This window comes from Mus caroli, chromosome 13 (assembly GCF_900094665.2).
Source record: "Mus caroli chromosome 13, CAROLI_EIJ_v1.1, whole genome shotgun sequence".
Taxonomy (NCBI): Eukaryota; Metazoa; Chordata; class Mammalia; order Rodentia; family Muridae; genus Mus; species Mus caroli.
In genome coordinates, this window is record NC_034582.1 from 35,463,205 (window position 1) to 35,488,732 (window position 25,528).

Here is a 25,528-nt window from a genome sequence, read left to right on the forward strand (position 1 = left end):
ATCCACTTCTGTGTTTGCTAGGCCCTGGCATAGTCTCACAAGAGACAGCTCTATCTACTTTAGTTTTTTAAGCAGGGTCTCTACTGAACCTGGAGATCACAGGCCAGTGGGCCAAAGGGATCCCCAGTCTTTGACCTCCCCTCCCCCAGTATTGGGGTTAAAAACATATGCTGTCCTATGCAGTGCTTTGGGGGATGGGGTTGGGAGAGGGAGTTGTTTTATTGCTGTGGTTTGGTTTTATGCAAGAAATCCAAACTCAGTCCTCATGTTGATGGAGCAAGTACCACCGAAACCATCTCCCCAACCATGATCAGAACACTTTGCTCTTGAGAAAACTCAGACGGGAAAAAGTCGTGTATTAGAGAAATTTACATAAATAACAGGGTTTTGTGTAAGAATTTTTTTGTTGTTGTTTTCATCTTGACGAAGGAGAAGTGGCTTTATTCTCACTTATTTTTTCTCTCAATCAGTACAGAGGTCAGAAGTTCCTAACATTGTCTAATAAACAACAGAACTGGAGATGAAGTATGTCTATCTGTGAAACATAGTGGCCAGACATGCTCTATGGATAAATCAAAGCATTAGTTGTTTTCCCATTATGCTTTACTTAGTTAAAAAAGGAGAAAAATTTGGTCTTTAAGTCCAAGAAGATTGTGATCCAGCCAAACTATTTTAATGCTGTTTAATAATGAACTTTTTAATCTTGTAGATTTTAAGTCTTGATTTAACCTCAATGTACATAATCTTCATAATTAATACCAGTACTACTTACATTGTCTTTTATGAATTTATTACCAACTTTCCAAGCCATCATTTACAGAATCCTGAGCTATATGCTCCAGTTAGTGCGAGCATTAAAGGCTGTGGATACAGCTCAGTAGTAGTCAGGTTGGCTAGCAGATGTGAGACCTTGAGTTCTACCGCAGGCCTGGACAGTGAGAGGTGAAAGAAAGGACAAAGAAAAAGAAAATATAAAGAAAAAGAGTTAAAGTCTTAGGTGCCATGGGTAAGGAGATAGCTCAGTGAGTGACACGCTTGCCCAGTGAGTGCCATGCATGCTCTGTGTGCATTAAGACCTGGGTTCAGAGCTGCAGAGCACATATAGAAAGCCAAGCAGAGAAGCCCATGCCTTTAATCCTAGCAATGGGTCGTATGGAGTAGGAGGCCGAGAGAGGTGGCTCCCAAGGGCTCACTGACCAGCCAGTCTAGCTAAAACTAGCCAGCTCTGGATTTCACTGAGACACCATGTCAAATAAGAAAGCAGTATGGGAAACACCTAAACTCAAATGTGCAGGCACACACCTTAGGGCATATACACAGAGATACACACTGACAGACAACCAGACAGACAGATAAGTGCACACACCCACACACACACCTTTCATATTAACAATAATGTACTTCCTTTTGTGATTGTAGTTTAAATTTCAGCTTATTTTGATTCATAGAATAGCATTTAAACCTACAATTTTAGAACTGTTTTGTTATGTGAGGCTTTTAGAGTCATTTACTCTCCTGTAACATTTTTTCATTCAAGCTTGATTATATCAACATTTTTAATTATTAAGAGCTACAAATGGCTCTACTATTTGAAGCAGCACCACAAATTAACTGGTACAAATTCTCAGAGTACCGAGCCTACGAACAGCCCCTGTGAGCATGCCTTTCTTGGTGAGTCTAAGGGGCAGTAAGAGTTATCTCATAATAGCACTGTTTCCACAATGACAAGGAAGACACAACACAGATCCAGGTAAGAACTATTTCCTTAATGGATATCTAGACAACCCCAACAAGGTATTTCAGCATACTGTTATAATAGGGAACACTACAAAGAAAAAAGCAAATAATTTTACCCCAAATAAAAAGGTATCAGAAAAACAATTCTAGAAGACCGATAGGGAACTCTAAAACTTAAGGCCAAAATTATACATTTCCTGAAAATATCTTTATCATTTCCATCAATTAGTTAGGTAGGCAGGCAAGTGGATAGATATATGATAGGTAAATAATAAGTAGATGAATAAATAGATAGATAGAAGACATACAGATAATAGATACGCAGAAATACAGACAGATGATAGATGATACATAGATAGATAGATAGATAGATAGATAGATAGATAGATAGATAGACAGATAGATGGTAGATAATCAAATGTGTAGACAAAGAGTAAAACTCCATGGCACTTTATGATGTAGTCAATCTGGGAAAATACTATAATTAAAAATATGTTTAGAAACAAAGACCAAAATAGACTATAAACATGTAGGACACTTTATTCTTAACATATGCAACCATTTTCTTCTCTGGATAATGACATCTGCCCACTATGAATTTATGTACTGTCATGTTTGCTACAAGGCTGGATTCAGCAGTACACAGAAGATACATATATACAAATATGTATGTCCAAGTTTATTTGCTTTAAATATTTGAGTTTAACAAACAGCATGCTTGGAAGTGAAATGGCTGACGGAGACATCTCTCATGGCCACTCTACTTTGGTGTCTGTGTTATCAGAGATGAGCATTCAGAAGGCAGAAGTTACACCTCATCTCTTCTGTATCCCATCACAGGCAACTCTCAACACACAAGGAAAACTTGGTCAATACTTTTGGAAAGGCAAGAAAGCCATTCTTGGGATGATGGGATGACCTTACAGGTTGCAAACTGCCAAGAAGTGGAGGGCAGGGGGGGGGGTGGTAGTCTTGGATAGCAGTTTCAATTCATTCAATATACAAGACTGTATTTAATTCACTTTGACTTTTCCCATGAACTCACAATGTAATCCTTGTTTCTAAATATTAATCCATGTCCTTTTTCAGAAATCTTTTTAAAACTTTTTAAAAGAAAGTTTAGTAAATTTTATAATTGCAAGATAAAAGCCCATAGCTAGAAAGAAAGCACTCCAGGAAATACTTGAAATTGTTTTCCAGTTACAAACTCATATTTCAAACCTGTAATCCTAGCCAGGTAGCACACCAAAGTCTGAGAGATATGAGGATCAAGAGTTTGAAGACAGCCTGGGCTACAAGGCCAAGTCCATCCTCAGGAAATTAATTAAACAAAACCATATCACAAACCTTAAAATATAGATTGCACAGCCACTGGTCCAAGTCTTGGCAAATCAAATTTTCTATTTTTCTGAAGCTGTCCAGTTTTTGGTCATAAGGTCCTCGGAGAAGGGGACACTTGAATTTTCCCTCTACTATATGGAAGTTGTTGTCACATACAGGAAAGACTGCCCAGCCCATGATCAGGTCATTGTAAGCATATGTTCCATGGAGAAGGAAGAGTTCAAACAAGAAAGACAAGCCAGGCTTCACGTCTTTCCTTTGAGGAAGTACCTGGTGAAAATATTAAGATAAGAGAATGTCAGGAGGATGCTATTTGTTACCCAGAGATACCCACAGACAGTTTAAAAGTAAGCATAAACATGTTTTATATTCCTCCTGTTGCCTTCAAATACTGACTCTTGGATGAATTTACAAATAAGCCTTCTGGCTTCAGGTAATATAAGAAACCACACAACCCTGAAAATGCGGCTCTGTCAGAGACTCCATGCTTTGTAAGCTTCCAGAATCAAGTTTTGCAGCATTGCAATTAACATGCTACTCTGTTTTCATTCGTTCATATTGGCTCCAGCTGGTATGTCTGCTGTTGTTGTGGTTTGAGTGTGTCCATTAAAGTTCCTGTGCTCTAAAGCTCATCTACTAATCTGTATGTTGATAGCATTTGGAGACAAGAGTTTTGTGGAGATAGGATTAGATGAGGTCCTGAGATTGGGGCCTTCAGTATGGCATCATTGGTGCTATAAGAAAGGAATAATGGGTCTCAGGCTTAAAGTAGTTTCTTACCCCTTTCCATAGCACCCTCCATCATAATCTGACACAGTAAGAAGGCTCTCTCCAGATGTCACCAGCCTACAGAACTTCCAGGCCTACAGAACCATGAACCCACTAAACTATTTTTTTTTAATTATCATGATTGAAAGTATTCATAGCACAGAAACAGACTAATTGCATGATTATTTCTATCTCCCATCACAATTATGATTTTATATCCCTAGTTTGTATCTTCTGGATCATTCATATACCTGGCTCAAGAACTTTATATAGAAGAAATACTGCCTATAAAAGTAGTTTATTAAATGATCACACTCCAGAAAAACTAACCCTATTCATGATGATAATTACAATTATTATTATAAGAAAGTAAAAGACAGAGACCGTGTAGTATTGTGACTGCAGTTTATCTGAAGTGACACTACAATGCACATCACCATCAGAGCCAAATGAATAGCAGTAGGCAATGATGAATCAGTTGATCACATTGATCAAGTCATCGTCTTAGGTGTAAAAATGGAGCCCATTTCTCAGCTTAAAAAATTAGAAAACTCTAAGATATAAATTTTATTAAAAATATTATATACCTAATTTTCTTTGCAAAATTATATGTGAATAAATTTAAGTTGACAGAAGAGTGTATTGTCATAGACTATTTACCCAAACATACAGTTATATTTATGTGATTCATACGGATAGCTCAAGAGTTAAGTTTAGGAACAAAATGTAACAGAGACATCTGTTGAAAACACCATAACCCTGTGGCAGCTGCTATTAAGCCATTAACAGGATCAGGTTTCATTTAAACCAGATTTACCATTTTCTACAACAGCCCATGGGAAAGCTAAAGACATTAGGCACAAATTACTGACAGAAGAGATCCTTAATCAAGCTGTACTTTTCATTTGGCTAGCCAGCAACGAGTACCATTTCTAGCAAGAGAAAAAGAGCTAAGTTGAGGAGGAGAGATGGAGTCAGAACCCTGGTTAGATCCATGATTTAACACAAGGCTGGACCCATGCCATCAGACAGTGCTTTAGTGCTGGCATTGGATTCCGCAGTGAAAGGAACGACCCGCCTCACACTAACCAGTGTTTATCAAAAATGCATTTGAAGCACTTGTAATAAGAATATGTCAAGAGTGACAGACCCATGTGGAGTTGACTTTTGTTGTGAGTTTATGTAAGTTACTTTTCTTTTTACACATAAGTTTATCTGCACTTGAGTTTTCTGGAAAACCATGGAAAGAATTGTGAGTGTAGCTAAGTGAATGAGTACTTACCTGGGCCCTAGGTCCAACCTCAAGTGGAACTAATCAAAACTCTAAAGTTACAATAAAACACCAGACCACAGTGATGTATGTTCTTGCTAGAGATGGCATATTTATACCAAGTTAACAATGCTCAGGAACATATGAATTATGCATGAGTCTTACATTTGTGTTATGACTTATCCCAACCACTTCCTGGGTGACATGTAACAAAAAGAAGATATTTGAGATCAGAATGTGTCAGTGATTTTGCCAAACACTAGCATTCTTTTATTGAATGACCTATCCCTTGAAGGTACCAGGCAGGGCGTGTGAATACCGTGCAGTACTGAGTCTCATGCCGGAGTACACATGGGGACTTAGCGTAAATCTATTCTGTTAACAGAGAGTGATCATGTGTAATTGTCCCAAGAACTCCTGAAATTAAAAGTTGAGGGACACAATAAAACCTTTCCACTGATTCTAAGTAAAACACAACATGAGAGCTACACATTCTTTCATAATTAATTAATTAACTAATTTTTGTTTAGGTGTATGAGTGTTTTTGCTTGCATGCATGTGTACGAAACACATGTCCAGTGCCCAAAGACATCAAATTCCCTGGAGCTGGAGTTACAGATGGTTGTGAGTCACCAAGTGGGTGCTAGAAATTGAACCCAGGTCCTCTGGAAGTGCTCTTAACCACGGAGTCATCTCTCCAACCCCGAAGATGTTCTAGATTACTAAAGAAAGCAATCTACTCTCTCTAACCACAGTTGCCTTTTCAGAATACAGGCCTTGAGTGCCTTTTCATTACTGCTTGTTGTACAAGAGCCCTTCAACCTTGTAATGTGTACCTTGAGGCTGGCTGCTTATGCTCTGGCAAGGAAGATTACTAAATTTTCTTGTTTCTCTGTCTCTGCGGAGACCTTTTCCAGGAGCATGACTACTTCCATAGCTAGCCTATGAAATGACACCTTTCTGAGCATCTTTCATTGGCTTTGTATTTTAGAAATATACAAGAAAATGAATAGATGCTCGTGTTCTCTGAGGCCAGTACCATCTGGTCCTCAGAGTGCTCATAGCTGGAGATCATGATGTCCTGAGAGGAGCTTCATCACCTGACCACCATGAATAATTCTGTATAAGAAAGAGATTTTACAGAGACAAACTTTACTGCGTATCACAGTTGTGATGCCCTTGGTCTTCCACATAGAAGGAAGATACACGTGGAAGGAAAGGAAGGATGTGGAAGGAAGGAAGGAGTAAATGAGGGTTTGGAGGTAAATGCTGAGTGAAGGAATGGCGATGAGAAATGCTATGTCCATTGGAAATCAGGTACACAGAACTGGTTAGCTTGGAGGGAACGATGCTGCAAAATTCCCACCATAGTTAGCTCTACCTGTCAACTTGATGCAGACCTAGAGTCAACTGAAGAATTGCCCGCAGGTGGTCCTGACCATGTCTTTGGGTGTATTTCTTAATTGAAAATAAATGGAGGTGGGGCATTTTTTTAAATGGCATTATTTTAAATCTGCCTTTAGTCACTTCATAGGCGATTTCTTACCTAACTGAATTTGTGTTACATCCTGTGTTTACTACATACATTGGAATGCCTTAGCACTGTGTTAAGGTGTAAACATAGCCACCACTTTCTAGCTGTATGTCCTATAAAATCAAATACATATTAATGAATATAATACTCTTACAGTTTGATTCTCTGTTGCTTTGATATAACATTGACCAAAAGGGAAGAATTTGTTTATTCCTATAGGTTATAGCCCACCATAAAGGGATACCCAGGCAGGAACTCAAAGTAGGGAGAAATGCTCCTTACTAGCTTGCTTACCATGGCTGCTCAGCTGCCTCTGGTACATAGTCCAGACACATCTACCCAGATTTGGTACCACCCACAGTGGCATGGGTCCTCCTACATCTATCAGTAATGAAGAAAATGCCCCACAGATGTGCCCATAGGCCACACTGATAAACACAATTTCTCAAGGCAATTCCTCAACTAAGATTTACTCTCCCCATGTATGTCAAGTTGAAAACCAAGATTAGATATCCGAGATACAAACACACACTAAACAGAGTCAAAATGATTCTTGTTGAAATTATTTCATCATGCCATTGCCTCCATTAGTAAAACATTCCACACCCACAGCTTTTCAAGCAGATGTGTTAGTACAGGTACTGCTGGGCCCTGAACATAAATTAGAGGTCATGCAAGTCCTTAAAGTTTGTATTCAATAACAACAATTTCAAAATCGCATACATTTGATGCGATCAGATAAAAGACATTTTAAAATGTTTTGGAAATTAGCTACTAAAGATCCTAATGGTACATATGACCCCAAATTTGAGAAACTGTTAGATCCAGTCTCTGGCTCCTTGGAAACTTTTCCATAATGGATTATTGCTGTTCACTTGTCACCTGTAACCTGGTTAGAAGACTGAACAATGTAAAATGTAAAGCAGTCCACATGTGAACAGTATCAGTTGTTGGGAAGTGACTTTGCTAGCTGCATGGCCACCGTGTCATGAATTAATTCTACTTAGCAATTAGTTCTGCTTCATCATATTCCAAGCCTGAGGTAGGATTGTACCTCTCTGGTTAGTTGTACACAAGCATCTCTGGGTGAATCAAGTCACTTCCACTTCTTTCAAGTGGAGAATTAATGGTTGCCAGGGTTGTCCTTTTTTTCACTGCTTTGGAAGAGACAGGGAACATTCCAGAAATGTTTCTTCAAGCTGTCTATGGCTTAGGATGAGAGCAGTGAGGAAAGCCTCCTTCTGTCCTAGACTACATGTGTGAGATGTGGGGGGTACAAGAATGAAAAGTGGGCTTCTGCTCTGAGATTTTGGCTTTTGTGGAAACATGGAATCACCAGGCTTAGGATGCTTGGTTTTCTGATCTTCAGCTTTCTGCTAATGTGCCAAGATATAAGATCCTAAGTCACTCGATATGAGGAATTAGTGGTTCTTGGTCAATGTGAAGCTAAGAGTAAATAATATTGTACATACTCATGTAATATGTACTTCACCTAGTAGACCAAACACTGGGAAATTCATGAGTTGCACATAGGACATCTCCTATGACTTTGACTCTTCCTAATGCAATGTAAATGATTATGTAGACTTTAAACACACTGTATAGGATACTTGAATCCAAACCGTCCATCCTGCTCTGTGTAATTATTTCTCTCATTTAAAGGAGGTGTTGTATATCTTAGGAGTTGGAAGTATGGCATCAGATAAACATAAGATTAAATTCCATCTTCTCTCTGAATAAATAACCTGAGTAGCATTTTCAGATCTTGATGTCACTATCTATAAAGAGCAAGGAAAGAAGCAATGGTAACAAATAAACAGAATGGAAATAAACTAAATGATGTCTTCCCAAGCTAAGCTCTGTTGAGAATACTACAGGGAGGCAAGGAAGTCAATCAGTGCTTAATTTGCATTAGAGATAACAAAATGTTCCTTTGGAAGCAGACAGCTCAGAAAGGTGCTTGGGGATTGATACGGAGCCCAGGGTCATCTAGACTATCAGACAGAGTTTTATAGTGCTATTCTCTCTTTCCTCCAGTTTTCCCAGTCATGAATTTAAAATATAGATGAATTAGCTCTAATCCCCTGCCTATCTGCTATATGGTTTAAAAAAGTCGTTGTTCTTGGAAATTTATTCTGACCTAGGTAAAAAGGAAAGAAGCCCATAGAATTACAACTACACAGCTTCTGAATAGAAAATAGGTTCTCACTCCCTGCACCCCTGAATACAAGTGTTCAAAGTCTATGTGTTAGAATATTATTTCAAGTCCCTAATCCCAAATGTTGTTATAATATCAACAGTTAACACTTGAGTTTGCTAAACTCAAGGCATTTCTTTCAAAAGCACTCCATCATCATTAGCTTAACAGTCACAATAATCCAAGGAAGTATATTCTAATATGGACCCAATTTTATAAACTCCTGGACTAGGTATAGAGAAGTTGGGTTCACTGACATCCCCAAAAAGGTGTGAGGTAAAGCTCAGATCTGAATTTAGGTCTTGGAGAGCTATCTGAGCTATCCATCCTGTAAATAGGAGGAAGCAATGCAAAAAGTCACCCAGAGTCCTCAAGGTCATTCTGCTCTGTCTCACCAGCTTCTCTTCATCACTTTTACAAAGTGAGCATCATGGCCACTTCTTCCACACGTCTGTCTTCCAGTTGCTCACTTTGGGTTCAGGCATCTACAATATGTCTAGAACATACTGAGTCAAAACATCTTTGTTCCCATAAAATCAAGTGTCCTCAAGCAACAAAACTTTCCAAAAGACTGAATTTACCTTCTACTGTATAAGCCACTCGTTCCAAATAGAAATCTTCCCCAAATAAAGAGCAAAGTCTTATGATCTCAAACCTAAAGACCTTGCACCTAATTCTACAATTTCTCCACAATTAATTTAGCCATTCAAAAATCTCTAATGCTCTAAATAAAGTCTGAAGGCTTTAGAGCAATAGTTCCCCCCCATATTTGTTTTGCATAAGAATTACTTATTTTAAATGCTGGTTACTATTTGATTTGTTCTTACATTTTAACCATGACGTGTAGGAGTGAACCAATGGACAACACTTTGAGTGATGAATCAGCTGGTCCTTAGGTTCTTCAGCTAACATTCTGACTCACTACCCCATGCAGATGCAAGACAAGCAAGGCAGACCTATGTATCTTTGAAGAACTCTCCTCAATTAAGCTCCCTGATTAATTACGACAATGCTATTTTCATCTAAAATCAGACTGAGTCCTATTTGAATAATTGCAGGATTTACCATATGACCTTCTCACCACCCTCCATGAAACATGACCAAGATGAAGAGAAAATTCATGGGCTATCATCTTATTATGCAATGATCTGCAATGCCATTGCCTGAGCTCAACCTCAGCCTGTTGTAACTCATCTCTTTGCATGCTACTCAAACGAACATTTCACTCTATAGAGATGGAAGAATTTTAATTGAATATTTTAATTTGGAAAATTCAGTTCTGGGATTAACAGTCTTTCCTCTGTTTCCTCATCATTTCCTTTCTTATTCTTATTTTTAATTGAGAAATAAAAAGTTGTGTTTTTTTTTTTTCATTTTTCTCCTTGTTAGGCAAAAGACAGATCTTTCCCTTCATCGTCCCTGAGAGTTGAACACATTGGGGGAAAATTGGGCACAGCCCATTACTTTTACAAACCCCAGTGAGTGAGCCTCAGTGCACGAAAAGATGGTGTTTCTGAACATCTGCAGTCTGATTAGATCAAAGACCAACAAATTAGCCACAAATGGCTTTACAAGGAGCATGTAGATATATCATTTGGAAAGTAGAAAACTTTGGGCAGTAACTGCTAATCAACGTTTTCCCTTTGGGCAGCCCCCATCACACCAAAGACATATAATGATGAAGACAGTGTCAGTGAGGCACTCTGCATTTCACAAAACTCTTGCACACATACTGTGGCAATTGGTCTAAACATCAGGCCTCCCATGTGCTTGACGTCTGCCCATTTCACAGGTCAATAAAAAATAGATTTCCTCAGCTACCAAATTATTAATTTAACTCCTATCAACAACTGTGTCTGATGTTTTTGTTTCTTTTGCATTCATTAAATGTCAATTATTGTAAATGAAGCCCAACATTGACACTTGCATAAGAAACTTCCATTAGCTAAAAACTGGTGGTAAGGCAATAGACAATTGACTAATATGATTTCATCAATAGTAATAAAGGCTTGGTCTACCTTAATTGATACTGAAATCATAAATTATAAGGCACTAAAATATGACAGGTGTGTGTTATGTTCAGAAACTTTTGCTTAAAGCAGAAACAGCACCAAGACCTACTGCTATGTCAAAGTTTAAGGAAGACATGCTTAAGCAGGGTCTTTTGTGTATCTTTGTGTCTTTGACTTTAGCTTGTATCAAGTTGACATAAAACTACCCAGCACATGTGACATGATTTGTTTTGTCTTATTCAATGATCTTAATTTGTTTTGAGTTTGATAATGTTGGGGGGGAGGGGTTGAGAATCACTGAGTTTAGTGGTCTTGTGGGAAGGAGGAGTTTGATATATTCAGGAAAAAAAATTGAGACAGGAATGAATATAGAAGCAGGCAAGCAACACAGGATAAAAACAGAAAGTGGAACAAAGGACAAAACACACTCTGCAGGCTAAAGTCAGTGATCTGGATCTATCTAGGTTGATGAAGATCCTAAGGCAGGGATATTGTTGTTGCTTAGATTACTATTGCTGTGATAAAACATCATGACCAAAGCAACTTTGGAAGAAAGGGTTTATTCGGCTTGTATTTCCAGATCACTGTTCATCAATGAAGAAAGTCAGGACAGGAATTCAAACAGGGCAGGAACTGACACAGGAGCTGATTCAGAGGCCATGGAGTATGGTGCTTACTGACTTTCTCCCACTCACTTGATCATTCTGCTTTCCTAGAGAATCCAGGACCACCATCCCAGAGATGATACCATCCACAATGGGCTGGGGCCTCCCCCACCAATCACTAATTAAGAAAATACCCTACAAGCTTACCTACAACCCGATCTTATGGAGGCATTTTCTTAATTGAAGTTTCCTCTCAGATGACTTTAGCTTGTGTCAAGTTGACGAAAAACTAGCCAGCACAGATGTGACAGGTTTTGATTCACTTTATTCGTTGATCTTTATTTGTCCTTGAGTTTGGTAATGTTTGGGTGGGGGTGGGTGTTGAATGTGAATTCTGTTCCTGCCCCTTCCCTAAGCTTTGGAAATTTCATCAACTCAAAGTCATTCACTGCTGGCTAGTATTTGTGAGAATCAGATGTGGATGGGGAAAGATAGCCAAGCTAGTCCTTTGCAATTAACAGGCTAGGTGACCTTGGAGAAATTCTTTGCCCTACTCAGTCCTTGGTGACTTCACATGGTGTTCATATGAAAATTAATACCATAAAAGGAATTGTAAAGCATTTTGTATAGATGTTGAAATATTGAAACATATTCCCTGGGAATGTGAGTGAGTTCAAACAGAAGCAAGATCCTCCTCTTTAGAGAATTCAAAATGATTTGATTGTTGAATTGCATGGGAAGGGAAGAAGAATTGCTATTCTGTAACTAGGACATTCTGAACTCCGAATACAGTGCACACGAACAGACACAAAGGACAAAAATAAGAATGCAGAATTCCCAGTAAACTTAAATGTGCACATTTACATAAAACACCATTTTTAAAAGAAGACACTTTAGGTTGTTCTAAAACTGTGGCCTCTTGGTGGGGCAGGTGCATAACTGTCTCAAGCTCTTGGGTTTAATCTCTAGTATTAAAAAAAAATCAATCAAAAGGAGCTCACCAGTCTCTTTGAAGGTGTTGCGGGTACTCTGAAATTCTCACATCTGTGGGCTTACTTTGGAAATCCACACGGATATGGCTACATTTCTAGATGTCAGCAATACAGCAGGGAACAAAGAGGGCCTATGAGGATAATTCTTGCTTGTTAAGCTGACACATATTTGGGTGTGTCTGTGAGGGTGCTTCTAGAAATGATTGGCATGTAGGTCTGTCTGAAGCAGAGGAAGTGAGAAGTCACGGGTAAATGTGTGATACATATGGCCATTGTGAGACTGTCCTTCTCTGACCATAAGAACCAATTAAGTAAATCTCTTCTTGGAGTTCCACTTACATTCGGTTGGTTCTGTTCCACCAGAGAACTTTCATAGAAATATGAAGTCTCCACTTTCAGGAAGCTTATGCCTGAGGTTAAGTAACTACCTGTGGGCATGGGGCAGTAAAGCAGCCCTGTTCAAAGGGCCGCTTTACTATACGACGAGGAGCTTGCCTCTTCAGAGACAGACAGCAAAAGAGTGAAAAGAGATACTTTGGATTTTAGATATAGAATCCAGTCTGTGAAAAAAAAAATCAAAGAAAAATTAAAGGAACAGGGGAGTGATTCTATAATATAGAAAAAAGAAAGAGAGAAAAAGAAAAGAAAATAAGTATTTCAATTCTGCTTCTTTTAGAACAGGCTGAGAGTCTGGTGGAACATCTACGCTAGTTTTGAGGCTCACTTTAATCATCTTGGAAAGGCCTACCTCCATTTATCTCATCTGTAAAATGGGCTCAGCAAGGAACTAGGTTCTCACATTCCTCTTGATGGTGGCTCTTAGGTATATAGTGATATAACAGAAAAAAAAAAGGTAGGCAATAAGGAATTATTATTAGCTTATCACATCAGAGGAATAATAATTCATATTGATTTGAAATGTCCCCCAAAGTCTCACATGTTAATGACTTGTTCTCTAGTTTGTCTCTATCAGGAAATGGAGTCTTTAAGAAGTTGGACATACAGGAAGAAAATTTGGGTCTCTGGAAACGTGATGGAGGGAGGGGCTGTGGGACCACACTCTCTTCCTCTGTCTTTCACCAGCTGTGAATCAGGAAGTTTAGTTCCAGCTCATGCTCCTGTCATAGGTGCTGTGTCGCCACAGGACCCAAACAGCAAGGAATAATGACGGTCTTAGGTATTTGTTAGGGTGATTGGAGATGCATGAATATATTGCCAGTGGGACTTTGTACTGATGGACTTACAAACCTTTCATGTCATTTAGAGGCAAGAAATTGAGACACAATAGCATCAAAAGAGTGTGGGATATTTGTTAGGAGGGAAAAGACTCACCAGACTTCTTAAAGAAAAAAATTTTTAAAAAGAAGAAGAAAAAGGGAAAGGAAAAGGAAAAGGAAAAGAAAAAGGGAAGGAAAAAAAATAAAAAGTAAAAGAAAAAGAAAAGGAAAAGGAAAAAGAAAAAGAAAGAAAAAATGTAACATCTCTTATTTGAAACTATGGTAATCTGTTTGCACAACGCATTTAAGGCTTATGATATTGGTGTGAATTAGATGTTCAATTCCCATTTCCTAAAAGCAAGGACTTGGCCAAAGGAGTTTATGATTGTCATGACAGTGAATGCTAGCAAAACCAGGACTCCATTACTTCTCATCCCAGAGATCGACTTGTGACAGGCATCCTTTGTATCTAAAATCTATTTGGGTAGGAATCAGGGAGTGAGGCAAACACAGAACTAGACTCCCTTCATCTAGAGAATTATATGCAGTCGCTTGAGAGTGTGAGTTAGGGAGCAAGTCAGGAAAAGTCATTGATGACACTGAACACCTAGAGCTCACTGATGTGGCCACCAACATTTCCACAAGTCCTGGGTTCCCTCAACAGGATAACATGGTCCTTTTAAGAGCTGAGAAAAGGGCCTTCTAACAACTGACATAAGGGGAAACGCTCTAAAGTCACAAAATATAATATATGAGAGGTCTCTGGACTATTAGTGGTAATAACTAATAATCAATAAATGCAATCACGCTCAGGGTCTGGATTCCCTAGGACCACTCCTTCCTGTGAGTTATTAAAATCATTTCTTACATATTAAATGTCACGCAGAAAATCACCTCTTGCAAAGTGTTGGGTTCATCATATTTTACGAATTAATACTTCGGGTCATTTTAATCAGTTTCTGATATATACACCATTTTCAGAAAGCACTTGAGGGAAGAACACTGTGGACATGATGAATAATGACAAGGATATGAACTATATTCTTTATATACATATTGGAATTTGAGCACTACTGGGGTGCTTTCCCATCTTAAGTATTTAGGAAGCTTTAAATAAAAAAATAAATTTGCCTGTTTCATTGAAATAGAGCATCCCTCTTTTTCTAACACAAAACTTCAAGCTTATTAATTTTGTGGCTATATTTTAAAAATGAGAGCAAGCCCCAGCTAGATGGTGACATGATGAGTGTCTTAAAATTTCCAGAAAGGGCACTAAATTTTTCACAGTATTTGTGTTTCATTCTCAATGTAATAAAAATATGCCATTTTTTAAAATAATGAATAATAGATCTTCAGTTTGATTTACATGCATGGATTAGAAGTCATGTATGAAAAGTTACTTTTTTATTCAGATTGGATTTCCCTCCAGTGAAACAAAAATGGTGCCCATCTACCACTATAAAAACGATACCTTGTCACACTGATAAATAAATATTAACTGGCTGACACAATTTTTAAAATTCTATACACCCTCAAAGTAGTCTGCTTTCTCGGTGAGTTCAGAGAAAGTTTTCTCTATAGCATCTATAGTTCCTATGTTTACCCTACCATAGGGTAAAACCTCATGCCAAAATCATGGTCTCCCTAACACTCATCACAAAATAAGCTTATTTTAATAATAAAAGATACATGTGAACATTGTGTAATCTTTTCTTGTTCTTTTCCCACCAGGAAAAAAAAGTTTATTGTCTCAGGATTTCTGTTTTGTTTTGCTTCTTCCTTTTAACAAGTGAAGAGGAAATTTCTGGTTTCTTCAGAAGCTCATATGATGTCATATTGGAAATGAGAGCCTCAGGGTCATTTGGAAATGTCATATGATGTTTTGCTGGGGCACAAACTCATGAGGGGACATGTGATGCTTGGAAAGAATATAAATATGACCCCATAGCACACTGTCACATAAATTATATGCAAATCAGTCTTTTGTTTTTATCTTAAACACTTTGCTGGAAAGTTGTGTTTTAGCTGCATTTAAAGTTGGCTAAAGTAGTAATCGCTTGTCTAATTTGAAACTCTGATTTAGACTTCCAACCAAGAGGGAAGGGAAAGGGAAGAAAGAGGAGTCTCTGGCATTGGTTCGCCCTGCTCTGCCTTGCTCGTTTTCACAGCCAATGCTCTTATATTGGTTCACCCTCCATCATGTTGCTGATCTTTGCATGTTGTGAACTCACCAAAGAACTTCTCATGACATTACAGGAACTTCTCGCCACTTCATGGTTTTGTCTTGATCAAACTGCCATTGCAGATTTATGAGTGGTGATGGCCAAATGAGTTGGACTGCTGCGACTGATTCGTGTTGGTGTTTTGCTAGAGGACTGGACTGTTGACAATGAACTTCCAAATATCCCCCAAAGAAGTATTTCTAAACAGGTCCACAGCCCTCATTTCCTATTAACATTTATTTTCCACTACCTCTGGTGGGTGGTAGGCTACAAGAGAGGTTAAAGTGTTTAAAAACCCTTATAAAGTAGGTTGTAAAAAATCCAAGCCTACAAACAAATGTTTTTTTCTTACCATTTTTGTGGGTCATGAATCCAGGTGTGGCTATGAATTCCTGATTTCAAGTCCTTAGTAGGTTTGCATTCAAGGCAAACCAGGGAGTCCAAGGCAACATAGGTGGTCTTGTCAGCTTTAGTTCTTAAAGCAGACTGCTGGACTCAGGGCCTCAGTCTCCTGGGGACTGTCTCATTGGAGAGAGTGAGACAAAGCCTGTCAACCTTTCCCTGATAGAAGTTCAGAGATGACATCCCATCATTTCTACCTATTATATAGGCACTGTTTGTAGACACCTCATGGTCTAACCATACTCAAATGGAAGGAGAATATATACAAGGACATCACCATCAGGAGCCCAGCATGAGTCTCTAGGCTGTCACTCTCCACTCTCCCCTCTCCCTTCTCCTCCCTCATTTCTCCTCTCTCTTCTCTCTTCCACCCATTTTTCTTCCTTCTCTCTCACCCATCTTGGTGTTCTATCCCATTTTGATTTAATCATTCCAATAAAGATCCTATGGCTATGCCCCAAGGTTAGGCACCAATATTTTACTGTATAAGTTTTGGGGGGATGCATAGTTCAGTCTATAACATCCCCTGTTTCTATTTCTATCGCCCACATTTATTTTTCTACATGCAGATAGTATAGCTGAAGGCTAAGCTATTTCACTGGAGATACAGATGCCTTTTTAGAAAATTTAAAACTTAAATAGAGAAATAAGATCAATTTAAATTTTCTGTGAAAGTATATACAAGGTTATGTCAACAGAAGCTACTGAGGCCATGACCACTTTAAGGGATAGGCTGTGACTATTTCTCTAAACACACAATATAGCACTTAGTATAGAGGGAACTAAATGAGTCTTTCTTTCCTTGCTACTAATAAACTATTTAAAAACATAGTAGCTTAAAAGTATGATATCTGTTTGGTATAACTAATTTCCCTGTTATATGTGTGTGTAATTCAGTGGAATGACTTATCTTCTCTATATGGTATAAATTGGACCACTTTCAGCTGCTCTTGAGTTCATAGCTAGGCTAAAATGGAAAGGTCTAATATAATCCACACCCGCTCCTGGTCAAGGACCATAGAAATGTGGTTTAGACTTGAACCTCCCCTCTCCTGTAGCCATAGCCCCACTTTCAGTCTCTCAAGCAGTGAACATGGTACTTTTATAAGATGAGGTAAAGATGCAAGAGCGATTTCTAACACAACAGCAAAAGGAAGTTGTCAGTCCATTAAGACCTCAGATTGACTTCAAAACTCTACAATATTAATTCCACAACATTCCTTTGGCTAATAGTCAATGAGTCCTCTTAGATTAAGGAGAGAAAAATATAGACCTTGCCCTTCAGTGGGGAAATAGCAAAGATTTTATAATTTTCTTTATCTAACTCAATGAATTATTGGTAACTAGATTAATGAATAAAATACAAAATAAAGTAAGTAATACAAATAAAATTAATCTATCTGGCTGTGTACAGTATAATAATCTTGAACTAGTTCAGAACCTCCCGTTTGAATTAAGGTCAAACATCAAAGATTTCCAATAATTCAAAAAAAAAACTCTCATAATTAAAAAATGCTAGCTGCCAAGTTTCCACATTTTGTTTTGTTAAATTCATTTTTAGTACTTTTGATTGTGGCTAAGTGTGTGCACACAGGAGTGCGGGTGCCCACAGGGGCTCTGGCCTGGAGCTAGAGTTATGGGCAGTTGTGAGTCACCTGACATGGATGCTGGGGGTTAACTCTGGTTCTCTGAAGGTCAAGTGCATCCTCTTACCCAGCGAGCCATCTCTCCACCCACCCCCTGCATATCTCTTTGACTCTCCTGTTGTGTGCATTGTTCTTACCATAGGATGCCTATCTACGTAATAATTTTACTACTCATGTGCACATAGGAGTGAACCAAAATGCTTATAAACCATATGTTTTAAAGCCTCAGCGCCCACACACAATGGAATTTACAAGTGGGCCCTGTGTAAGGTATTCAGGTTTAGCTGAAGGAATGGGAGTAGAATTAGTGGCTTTACAAGAGGAAGGTCAACAGCTCCCATATTTGCTTGCTCGGGACAGACACTAATGAAAGACAATCTGGGCCAGAGGAAAGGTGATCACCAAAGAGACAGATCTGCTAGGATACTAATCTCTGTTGTTCTACACTCTTATGCTGAGGGTAATGAATGCTTATTGTCTAAGCCATTCATTGTATGGTATTTTATCATAATATCCTGAACTGAATAAGACACACAGTGAGTGGATAATTTATTCTACCCAGGCTTAATGGCCATGACCAAGAATAGGAAGGGCAGTGTGGATACAGCTAATGAGGTTCCAGAGCTATAAGGAAACTACTTTTGATGATTTGATTTTGATGATTTTCTTGATGAAGATTTATACTTTCTTCCCATAACTTAGCAAAAACAGTGATAATCACTTAAAAATAGAAAACATGATTTAGAGAAGGTTCTGTTTGCATTTTATAAACATCAAGATTGCAGTTAACAGGGGAGGAGCTTGCATATAGCTATGCATATTCAAAATTCCCACATGACACCTGGGAGACTTAGATCTTTTACAGCTGTTCTCGGGCTCATGGAAGTCCTGAAATGGTGGTTTTGTGTGTGTGTGTGGGGGGGGGGTGTTATGGGGGTGCGGTATCTCAGATAATCTACACCCTGCTCTTTGTCAGGGATAAACTGAAAGTTTAGACTTGGACACTCGTTCTCCTGTAGGCACAGCCTCACTTTCTGGTCTCTCCGGCAGTGGATTTGGTATTTTACAAGATGACTTGAAGTGGCAAGAGGAAGATTTCCAACCCAACAGAAAACAGAAGCTGTCAACTTCTTTAGGCATAAGCTTGAACCTCAAATTTCTTTTCCATTTGAGAATGAGCTGAGTTGAGTTTGCTCATACCTCGAGGAAATGATGTATGGGCTCAATTGCTTTCTTAAGTCTTACTCAAAATATTACCGTCTTAAAGAGGAAAGAAGTGACTCTGAAGCAGTAAAACCAAATTGTACTATTATTTTCTTAAATATTACCAATTTAGAAATACTAAAATAGCATCTCTGAATTGATTTGTTTCTTTCCTATATCCTATATTCTATTTTTTAAAATCTCTGATATTGTGATAAAGTCGTTTGACATTACCTTAACATTTCCTTCACTTTCTGTTTATCAGAAACAATCCATATTTTTGATAATCTGAATTGCCACTAAATTTGTCTAGTCTCTCTAAATAGTTTCACATTATGTTTTGCTCTCATTTTAGAAGCAAGTATTTTGGTTTTGTTTTGTATTTTGATTATCTGCTACTTGTAAGGGGGTCTGTGCCCTGAAGTACAAAGCAGTGTGTGTGTGTGTGTGTGTGTGTGTGTGTGTGTGTGTGTGTGTATGTGTGTGTGTGTGTGTGTGTTCAAACCCTTGGAGTCTTATTGGGAGCTAACTAAACTAATGTATATAATCAGTGGTAAAATGAATGAGTTTAGAATCTGAAGGGTAAGTGGAAGGTATGCTTCTGACCAATTCAGGTGGGAAACTGGATATTGGGAGAAAGCATTGAACTGCATACAGTTATAGCTCAGCACAGTTGACTTCATGGTGATGGGTGGCTCTGCCTAATATGGAGAAATCCCTGAGAATATGGAGGAAGACATATGACCAGGGTCTATTAATATACAGCAAAATTGACTTGTCCTAACAGAAGTGAGAAGTTAAACAATGGATTTAACCAAAATGTGAGATGATGTCTTAGAAATATTGTTTTGCTTCAGGATGTCTCTAGGTGTTCTTCAATAATTAGATATTAGGTAAGTATATGTTAGATAATTAGAATATCTTACTGGAGTAAGAGAACCATAATTGAGTGCCCATAATTGTGGAGTAAAGATTCCATTTCCAACTTTGTCCTAAGAATTTATGTGACATTGAACAACTTGACAAACTTCCCCCAAATTCAGATTCTCATGTGTGAATTACAAATGCTAATGCTGTCACCCAATATTTCCTTCAACTGTAAGTGCTCTGATATCAGTGGGCGTAACAAACTCTTCACTGTGAAACACATGAAAGATTTAAGAAATTCAAACATCAATAGTGCTCACAGACACTCATGTATTCTTTAAAATGACAGAAGACTCATGATGTAGGAAGGAAGGAGATAAGCCCTGCAGTGACTCAGAACTTAGGTATATCCTGGGATTGGGCTTCCTTGTTGGAGCTGAGGTTTGTAGCATTTACTCCAGATCATTGCTCTGTTAGTAACATGGCTTCAAGGAGACAGAGTTTCTGGTGATGACTCTTACAGTAGAGATCACGGAGACAAGGGGAGATAACAACTGTGGCTCGTCCTATCACTGAGGAAGTCTGGAGCCAGAATGTGGACTCCAGAGCTCACATCCTAGCAAGCCTTGCTTCCTGTAATTATTCTTTGCTTTTAAGTATAAATTGAGAAATGTCTTATGAGAACATCTCCCAATGATGTATTTAGCAACTGGAGGGCATATTTACAGCAAGCCCTGTCTGGTCATAGCAAAAAGCAGACCCTCATGATAAATGACCACCAAAGGCCTCCTCTCGGACTCTCCATCTGGAAACGTTTGTCCCCATTCTGTTCTCAGAGACCCTAGTCCAATAGACACTTTTCCTTGGTCTGAGCATTAAAGTACCCCTCACACAATGGCAGCCACCTATGGCTACTTTAAGGGATCCTCAAGATTGCCATAAGTTAATAATTTTTAAACCAAAATATTTTTTTGACTTTAAACAATCTCGCACACTGACATGTGATCCACAAAACAGATGTGCTTATCAAATACAAAATGGGGTTAAGTACCATCAAAATCAAGTGATTTTTTTCTCCTTTCCTTTGGCTGACACAAACCCTCTATCCTAGACACACTTCTCTGTGTTTTGGGGTAATGGGAAAAATAGAATATGTTACCCTAAATTGAAGGAAACCATGGTCTTAATGGAATCATTAGAGAAATTGTTCCAGAATGCTGCATCCTTCCAGAAATAATAACCCTGTAATGTCAGCAAATTCCGAGTCAGCACGGGTTACCTGCTGCACACAGAGGGGCTTGGTCACGTTCATTAGATCTGCCCGAGGCTCAGCCAAACTTCAGCACATGACCTTTAAGAATTTTTAAAAATTCATTAATCAATGTTCTTTGCCTGAGTTTTGCTGTTTTTGCTTCTTTAACCTATTATTTGTATCCTTATTTTTATAAGTTGGCTGATCCCCATACCCAACGATACTGAGAATTGCAAGCATAACAGTTCCAGCTAATAATTAACAGAAGTTTCTTCAGTTACCATTGCCAAAGGTCAATAATGATATTTTAAAATGTCACCCAACAAGAATTATCATGCAAGCTAATGTGACAAGAAAATAATGGTCAAAAATCTTAATTTATATTTGACTTTATGTTCTTAAAAGTAATTTTGATACCCTTTCTCTTTGAATCTCCTATAAATCCCTAAAAATGCTCTATTTATTTAGCAACATGTATGTCTTAGAAACCAAGCAGAGAAACAACTGAAGACATCCTTCACCAAAGTTCTGAAAGAGAGCTATGGTTTTGCTATATCTTCTTGGTGTTATGGATGTTTTCTATAATGGTCACTACAGTTTTTCTTCCCACATCTGCTCAGTGCTCTCACCAATGTTTTCTGTAACTTTGGATCATGGCAGCACTAAGCATGACTCACTTTTTTGTGCATTTATGAATGGCTCAAGGCAGGGCTCCTGGGCTGTCCTGTCTGTCTTAGGGAAACTAGAAAGATGCTGGCGTCTTCACTGGGACCTTCACCCTAAATTCTTATTGGTTAATTAATGAAAATATAATCCTGTAGTTATTTACATTATATGAGCCTTTATTTTTCTTTTGCAACTCAAATGATTGAAGTCATCAAATATTTTATTAAATTCTAATAGAAAGGGCCCACCCTCTAACATGACTTTTTGAAACCTGGACAACATTTCAAACATATTTCTAAGAAAAGATGGAAAATATCACTTATTCCTGCATTCTTCCTTGACCTTGAATGTCATTTTGCTAATTTTTTTACAAAGCTTCTAGTAAGAATGTATTCATTGTAGAGTGAATTAAGTCTCCCCTACAGAAATAGGCTGAACACTCTATTATTTCTAACTTAAAGTATTTCAGAAAACAGCCATATTTGGAAATTGGATTTTTTAATTTAACTAAATTATAATGGTGTTTTTAATATGGCTATGACCTAACATGGAAATGTCCTTATAAAGAAGAGTTATTTGCATGGAGACAGACAGACTTACACACAGGGAAGATGTGGTAAGGATCATGGTGAACATCTACAAACTGAAGAACTCTTAAGCCTGCTAAAATCCATGAGAAGTACATAAAACTTTGCCTGCTTTTGCAAAAATAAATAAATAAACAAACAAACAAACAAACAAACCTGAACTTTTCATGGCAGCCTTAGAAAAGAAATCCAATGTTTGAGGTACCTCTGGCCCAATGCCTGGATCATTTCATTTCATTTCATTTTTGGTCTTTTCTGTTCCTTCTGGATACTATTTATTGGATCATGTAAAACTTTTGAAATTCTCTATAAAATAATCATAAACCCTTGACTCATAAATGGGTGTTACATTCCAAATCTTTAGGTAGCCAAATCTGACCGTTCATCCTTCTCTTCCTCACATTACCACTGCCTAATTTGCAACTGTTCTCTTTGATTTTTGTTTTGTTTTCTGTTTTATCTGTTTGTTTGTTTTTCATCCACGATGCTATCTGTTCTGTTCTTGAGTGATTTATATATTCCCAAGCTTTTTGCATGCATGTACAATAGATTCGAGAATCTTTATAGAATGAAAATCTGAAAATGAGTATGCCTTTTAAGCCCTGACTCTAGCAGAACAGTAGACTAAGATAACCTAAATATTTAACCTAGCCCATCATCTTGCCAGAACTAGAAGTCAAAAGGCATGTACGTCATGTGGCATATTTCCTCCCAAAGAGCTACATCTGTAAGCTATTAATGGATACCAAGAACAAATCTCTTTATTTGAAATGTTTCCAGGATAAGTGTCAGCAGAAGACAAGCGGGTTCCTGATGTTTCCACCAAGGATATATTCAAAAATCTTCAGGCAAGCACTCAGATCTTCCGGCCTGAGCTTGGAATCCACAAATGAACTTGACCAACTATGTTAATATTAAGTAGCTGGTATTGCTCATGTGATCTGAGGGACCTGTGACTCCTACTTTTCTCTTAACATCTTCTTTGACCACCTCTACCTTATGATATAGCAAGAGCAGGTTAATATGTTTAAGATGTTAATTTGCATGGTACTGGTATAGTGACAGACAAATAGACCAATGGAATAGAATTGAAGACCCAGAAATGAACCCACACACCTACGGTCACTTGATCTTTCTGCTTGTGGACGTTGTACATCGTGGTGCGCACTAGGCTCCGCACCACGATGTACAACGTCCACAAGCAGCTTGACCTACTATGTTAATATCAAGTAGTTGGTATTGTTCATGTGATCTGAGGGGCCTGTGACTCCTATTTTTCCCTTAACATCTTCGACTACCTCTACCTTATGATATAGCAAGAGCAGGTTAATATGTTTAAGATGTTAATTTGCATGGTACTGGTATAGTGACAGACAAATAGACCAATGGAATAGAATTGAAGACCCAGCTGCTTGTGGACGTTGTACATCGTGGTGCGGAGCCTAGTGCGCACCACGATGTACAACGTCCACAAGCAGAAAGAATTCTCACCTGAGGAATACCGAATGGCAGAGAAGCACCTGAAAAAATGTTCAACATCCTTAATCATCAGGGAAATGCAAATCAAAACAACCCTGAGATTCCACCTCACACCTGTCAGAATGGCTAAGATCAAAAATTCAGGTGACAGCAGATGCTGGCGAGGATGTGGAGAAAGAGGAACACTCCTCCATTGTTGGTGGGATTGCAAGCTTGTACAACCACTCTGGAAATCAGCCTGGCGGTTCCTCAGAAAATTGGACATAGTACTACCAGAGGATCCAGCAATACCTCTCCTGGGCATATATCCAGAAGATGTCCCAACCGGTAAAAAGGACACATGCTCCACTATGTTCATAGCAGCCCTATTTATAATAGCCAGAAGCTGGAAAGAACCCAGATGTCCCTCAACAGAGGAATGGATACAGAAATTATGGTACATTTACACAATGGAGTACTACTCAGCTATTAAAAAGAATGAATTTATGAAATTCCTAGCCAAATGGATGGACCTGGAGGGCATCATCTTGAGTGAAGTAACACAATCACAAAAGAACTCACACAATATGTATTCACTGATAAGTGGATATTAGCCCAAAACTTAGGATACCCAAGATATAAGATACAATTTGCTAAACGCATGAAACTCAAGAAGAATGAAGACCAAAGTGTGGACACTGTGCACCTTCTTAGAATTGGGAACAAAACACCCAGGGAAGGAGTTACAGAGACAAAGTTCGTAGCTGTGATGAAAGGATGGACCATTTAGAGACTGCCGTATCCAGGGATCCATCCCATAAGCAGCTTCTAAACGCTGACACCCTTGCATACACTAGCAAGATTTTGCTGAAAGGACCCAAATATAGCTGTCTCTTGTGAGACGATGCCGGGGCCTAGCAAACACAGGAGTGGATGTTCACAGTCAGCTATTGGATGTATCACAGNGCTCCCAATGGAGAAGCTAGAGAAAGTACCCAAGGAGCTAAAGGGATCTGCAACCCTATTGTTGGAACAACATGATGTACTAACCAGAACCCCGGAGCTCTTGTCTGTAGCTGCATATGTATCGAAAGATGACCTAGTCGGCCATCAATGGAAAGAGAGGCCCATTGGACTTGCAAACTTTATATGCCCCAATATAGGGGAATGCCAGGGCCAAAAGAATGGGAATGGGTGGGTAGGGAAGTGGGGGGCGCTATGGGGGACTTTTGGGATAGCATTGGAAATGTAATTGAGGAAAATATGTAATAAAAATATTAAAAATTTAAAAAAAGTTGTTAATTTGAGGCAAGAACAGCAACAAGACACTAGATATGGAATTGGTACCAAGGATATCTGGAGCAGTACATCACCAGCACATCTGTTGCCTCCCTTAGGAACCCTCGCAACATCTTGAAAGCACTTGCTGTTGCATTTAATCTTCAAGTGTTAGCCTCCTGGCTCAGCCTGATACCAAAGGTATACCACTTGTGACACTGTGACACTGTGTCCTTGCTAAAGGTCAGTCAGTAAGATAACCTTACAGACATGT

General features: G+C 38.5%; 1 protein-coding gene across 1 annotated transcript in view; it reads right to left on the reverse strand.

The window, feature by feature from the left end:
- The window catches only part of Ofcc1 (orofacial cleft 1 candidate 1), a 281,087-nt gene that overhangs the window by 171,532 nt on the left and 84,027 nt on the right, over positions 1 to 25,528 (reverse strand). The window contains exon 9 of the mRNA XM_021180950.1: positions 3,085 to 3,348. Within this exon, the coding sequence (XP_021036609.1) occupies positions 3,085 to 3,348 (264 nt within the window). The remainder of the gene's footprint in view (positions 1 to 3,084; positions 3,349 to 25,528) is intronic.